General features: G+C 36.4%; 1 protein-coding gene across 1 annotated transcript in view; it reads right to left on the bottom strand.

Moving 5' to 3' along the window:
• The window catches only part of STK3 (serine/threonine kinase 3), a 316,622-nt gene that overhangs the window by 148,036 nt on the left and 162,529 nt on the right, over nt 1-6,057 (bottom strand). Inside the window, exon 8 of the mRNA XM_006159715.2 lies at nt 3,790-3,915. Within this exon, the coding sequence (XP_006159777.1) occupies nt 3,790-3,915 (126 nt within the window). The remainder of the gene's footprint in view (nt 1-3,789; nt 3,916-6,057) is intronic.

Here is a 6,057-nt window from a genome sequence, read left to right as displayed (position 1 = left end):
AATGAAGAATTATCCACAGGCAGAAATAGAACTGAGTTTTAATCATGGAACTTGTAACACTTATTTGGATAGATTCCAAGCCTACTGTGGACTAGCGACTCTCATATGCTTCCTTTATTCCCTCTTTTTGAACAAAACTCTCTACAGTGATATCATCTTTTGCCTGCCCCATTACTGTATATTAGATATGGGGGGGCAGACAACTTTTCTCTTTAGTTCACAGGTCTTCATATTGAGAAAAATTGGACTCAATAAAGCTCATATCTCTATCTAAATGTGACTTAAAAGACGAAACACCAGACTTCTAGCTGATATTGTACAGGAATATTTAGGGTACAGTGGGGAGTACAGTATATATGAGTCCTTGTACTTTGTTCTTCTTTTTTAATGTGTTTTGGCTGTTTGGGGCCCCTTGCAATTCCAGATGAATTTGAAGATTGATTTTTCCACTTCTATGAAAAAAAAAATTTAAAAGACCACTGGAATTTTTTTTGGAGAGGATTTTGCTGTAGGGCATGTGCGCTCACCAGATAGACAAAAAGAGACAGAGACAGAAAGCGAAAAATCACCCCCCAGGGGGCATGGCCACACTGCAATCCTTTCTCCTCCATTCTCCTCTCGGGATCTTGGGCATGTACACACATGCACCCGGTGTGAGTTTTAAGCTATCGGGTCCAGGGCTCGAACTGCGGTCTACTACAGGAGAGTCCAGTGACATAGCCATTACGCAAACTGGTCCTAACCACTGGAATTTTGATAGAGAATGGATTACTCTTTGTATTGCTTTGGAGAATGTTGCCATCTTAACATTATTAAGTTTCCTGATCCTTAAACATGTGTCTTATACTTGTCACTGAATAAGTCTTTAACCTTCCTGTCTAAATTTATTAGCTATTTCATTCTTTTGGATGCTACTGTAAATAGAACTGTTTTTTTAATTTTCTTTTACACATTGTTTATTGCTAATACACAGATACACACTGAGTGAGTTCTGAGTGTTGATCTTGTCCACTGAAACTTTACTAACTAGAAGACAGAAATATTTTTGAGAAATACCACGTAGGAAGAAGCTATTCCAGTTCAAAGAACCAAAACGAAAGGAAATTTCTGAACAACCAAGGAACCAGCAGACAAGTCAAAATGCAAAACTACAATTTTTTTGAGAACAGAGTTCTGATTGTCCTCTTGTCATTAGCATGCTACATCAAAAATATCAATCGAGGGAACCAGCAGTTAGCGTAATGGCTATGTCGCTGGACTCCCACGTAGTCGACCGCGGTTCACGTCCCGGACCCGGTGGCTTAAAACTCACGCCGGGCGCGTGTGCGTGCGTGCCCAAGATCCCGAGAGGAGAATGGAGGAGAAGGGATTGCGGCGTGACCATCCCCCCTGGGGGGTGATTTCTCGCTTTCTGTCTCTATGTCTCTCTCTGTCTGGCGAGCGCACGCGCCCTATAGCAAAAATCTCTCCAAAAAAAAAAAAATATCAATCGATGTCCCCAAAGCTACTGCTGAGATAGAAAATGGGGCACAGTAGACATACAAGCAAAAATGCCTTAATACTTCTTAAACAAAATTTAAGTCTTTTTTCTTTTAGGTACTCTCCTAGATGTTAAAAGTTTTTTTTTTTAAAATTAGATTCTAGAGTTTTGAAAAAATTGGTTTGTCAGTTTTTACCAACTTAGTGATCATCACTTAGATTCTAGGAGCTCTCTGTTCCACCATTTCTCATGACCACTTAATTCGCTTTTAACAAACAGAATGCAGAATGCAGAAGTTACAGTATGTAATTTCTAAGACTACATTATAAAAGACATTGAAATTTCCTTTTTGTTCTCTTTCTTAGATCACTCGCTCAGAGATGTGAGCTTCCATGTTGGGATGATTGTAAACAACACTATGGAGGGATCCAACAACCACATGAATCAGATGTCTTGGAAGTGGTTCCTCCAGTCATTGTCAAGCCTTCAGATAACTGTAGTTCTAACACTTAATACTGCAACCTCCTGAAAGACCCTGAGCCAGAAGACCCAACAAAGCCACTCCTAAAATACAGATCTACAGATACCATGAAGTAATAAATATGTATAGCTTTAAGCTGCTGAGTTTGGGGTACATGATAATCAAAACTTGAGACCCAAAAGGAAAAAAGAGCCTCTAGGAAAGAAGAATGTTTCAAACAGAGGGAGTAGGCATATGCTATTAGTAAAAAAAGATATTAGGCATGTTAAGAAATAAAAAAAAATAAGTTTAATATGGCTTAAGTTCAGAGAAAAGAAAAAAAGAATGAAGAAAAGATCACGAAAGTGCCAGAAAGTAACCCAAAATACCACAGCAAGGTCTTAAAAATCATCTGAGGTAGTCGACAGTTGCCTATCATCATAATGGAAAATAAGAACAAAACAAAACTGATTACCTGCCAGTGACAGATAACTACAGGTGGTTCACTGGCCTACCAAGGTAAATGACACCCTTATAGAGGGGCAAAACTTAGGCTTTCTTTAGTTTGAACTCATTGGTAAAAGATTTTACATCTAACTATAAGCTTAAAGCATCGGTCTCACTAGGTTGTCCATGATTACAGCCAAGTAAATAACTTGCACATCTAAAAAAAAAAGAAAAAAAAAGTATAAATCAGGTCTGCAAAGATGCACATTTCTCCTTGTCCCAGGCTATCATATAAGACAAAGTTTAATAAATGGTGAAAAGAATAAAAGAATTTCAAAAGAATTCCTAATTGGATAATCAATCTTAGTTTCAGCATTCAAATTAGCAAAATAATGATATTTATGTACAGAAATGATAAGATAAACTTCTAAGGAAAATACATATGTTGTTGTAAAAGAAATTTTCAATGAATAAAAATTTTAAAAGTATCTATAGTTTCAGATTTTGACTGAAAGCCAAGTGGTATTTATTGCTATACTTTTATCACAAAAACATTGTAACAGAAGGAAAAAATGATTAGCAAAGGACAGAAGCACTACACTGTAAAATGAAGTATATAAATACAATTATTTCATTTTTTTATTATAATGCAGTGACATCAATATAAAGTAAATGGAACAAACTGATCTAATCTACTAGGCCCTTAGTGTCCCTCCCGCTTTCTCTAGTTAACTCTGTTCTACCATAATACGCTTTATTGACAGCATAGTTTGTGATCAGACTAAAAAGTTCTAGGACATAAAATTGTCCAAGTTTAAGTCAACATTTCTGTAATGAACACAGAGTTAGTGTCAACTAGATATTAGGTAGAGTAGTAGCCTAGTCTATCAAAATTAGGTTCCACTAATCATTAACTCGTAAGACACAGAAAAGGATGATAAACATTTCATGCAAACAGGGGGAACCGGCAGTTAGTGTAATGGCTATGTCGCTGGACTCCCACGTAGTCGACCGCGGTTCGTGTCCCGGACCCGGTGGCTTAAAACTCACGCCGGGCGCGTGTGCGTGCGTGCCCAAGATCCCGAGAGGAGAATGGAGGAGAAGGGATTGCGGCGTGACCATCCCCCCTGGGGGGTGATTTCTCGCTTTCTGTCTCTATGTCTCTCTCTGTCTGTCTGGCGAGCGTACGCGCCCTACAGTGAAAATCTCTCAAAAAAAAAAAACATTTCATGCAAACAAAATTCAGTTTTAGACTTAATGAATCTCAAGCTGTGAAGGAACATATTACATTTAGGTAACAGAACAGTTATATACTATTAATATATTTAAAGGAACTGAACAAAGTTATTTTAAAAAATGACTCAGAAGAAAGAAAATCAACTCTTTGAACATAATTACGAACCGAATTTTCTTCTTCCTCTTCCAGTTCTCGCTGCTGTTCTTCATGTCGTTTAGCTTTGATCTCCATAGCTTCTGTGATCAAGTCTCTTAATATTGATACAGGTTTCGCATTCTTGATAAAAGGGTGCTAGGAAGTAAAATTCAAAGATATAAATTTCAAAGAGTTTTCTGAATTATTGCTAATGAATGCTAAAACAATATGTAAATGCTAACCAGAATTATAGGTGTCAATGCCTGGCTTTTCATCTAGAATTACATGTACAGGTTAACAAGAGAATAATTCAGCTGGTTTAGAAATAACAATTTTGTTTTTGGATTTACTTGTTCTTCAAAAAAAAAATCTTAAAATAAGTACACACAAATACAACTCAATACCAATATATTTGTCTTTTATTGTCCAAAGGGAGCACATATTGTGGTAAAGAAGACAAACATTTTGGTACTGAGTTATAGAATTAGCTTAATAAACTGACAGTCAAAATCAGGGATCAAAAAAGAGGAAAACCATTTTGTTACTTCTTTTACATGTTTTCTAGCTTATACTGTCTCAAATTTATTTTTTAATATTTATTTATTTAATTAATTCCATCTGTTATTACTAGTATTTTTAAATTTGACCAGAGAGGGAGAGAGAGAGAGAAAGGGAAAGCAAGAAAACAAGTCGCCAGGTCCAGAACTTAAACCGCAGTCGGCCATGTGGGAATCCAACACCTCTAACCACCATGCCAACTGCGGGCCCCCTCAGTCTTGAATTTAAACTTTTCCAATAAAGAAAAATATCTATCAAAAATAAATATTGCCTCATTTATATACTGTATATAAAACAACTCATCACTTCTCTCTCTCTCTTTTTTTAAGTTTATTAGAAAAGGAGGAGGAAAAGATGGAGCAGGAGGCACACTCAACATAGTCTCCATGCTACGATCCATTCCCAGGTGTAGTCAGCCAGGATTAAAGGCACGAACATAGTCTGTCACATGCAGGGAGAGGACAGAACTTGAACCTTAGCCCTTCCCCTGGTGGTTTCACCGTTGTGCCACTGTGGCTACCCATCTATTCTTTTTTCTTTAATATCACCCTGATCTAGTTAAAAATAGCTGAGTTTTCTAAAATTCTGATAAGCAGAAGGGAAAACCATCAGAATAGAAGAGAGTATTTAGTTACTTTTTTAACTGAGAGAAACAGATATAAAAGAAAGTAGAGGGAAAGGCTGTAAGTGTAATTTAGATAAACAGTCATATTTTAAGGCAGATATCAAACTTCAAAATAGAATGTTCATAATTATATGTCAGTAAATAATGTTAGGTAGAAGCCACCTGATTTATTTTAATAAACATCAACAAAGTACAAAAATATACTTAAGACAAAAATGTTTAATGCTAAAGAAATTGCAGACATTTAGAAGAGTATTTAAAGTGATAAACGCTTCATTTGTAAAAACTGTACAAATTTTACCAGGGTACAGAATCACTAGCGTCAATGACAAAGAACCAATAAATTATTTTATAATGGTTGCAGATTCAACACCGGACAAATTAAATCCTAGTAGCATATCTGTGGCAGAGACCCCTGGTTACCATTTACTCTACTGTAAAACAGAGTTGTGACTAAATCTATAGCTGCCCAGCTAAGTTCTACATATCTGTTTCCCTGAGACATGATGAGTTTTAATACTTAATGCTTCTTTTTTAAATCAATTTGATACTTAATACTCATTTGAGAGACCATATAGGCAAGCAAGCAAGCAAACAATAAATAAATAAATAAGGATTAAAAATAAGCTGCAGATGCACAGATGGTAGAGGACCACTGTGCAATGACGGAGCAGCACAAGACGGCCTGGGCTCAGACTCTCGGTCAACCTGTACATGCGGGACATGCTCACAGGGTGCACATGATCCTGGCTCACTGGAAGGCTAGAAGGAGCGCGGCTAGTGTGAATTACAACGTGATGAGATCCTGCCAAGAGTGTCTCTCTCTTTTCATCTCCCAACTGAATCAAAGAAATAGTAAGACTTTTTTTGAAAATCATCTAAATTATATAATGATTAACAGAAAAATAAAACTTTATACCAAATAAATAGAAGCTACAACTTTTTATTAAATGCCTAGGAAAGCATATAGCACCATGAGAATATAAAGAATAGAAGGACCAGAAATGGATTATATTGGGTCATGGGAAAAGTCATGACAAATTTTTGCATAGAAAAAATACATCATGACTTTCCTGACAACCCAATATACAGAGGAAACTGAAAAATTATGAAGA

Source organism: Tupaia chinensis, unplaced genomic scaffold, assembly GCF_000334495.1.
Source record: "Tupaia chinensis unplaced genomic scaffold, TupChi_1.0 Scaffold000646_1, whole genome shotgun sequence".
In the NCBI taxonomy this organism is placed as follows: domain Eukaryota; kingdom Metazoa; phylum Chordata; class Mammalia; order Scandentia; family Tupaiidae; genus Tupaia; species Tupaia belangeri.
This window is presented reverse-complemented; position numbering and strand designations above follow the sequence as displayed.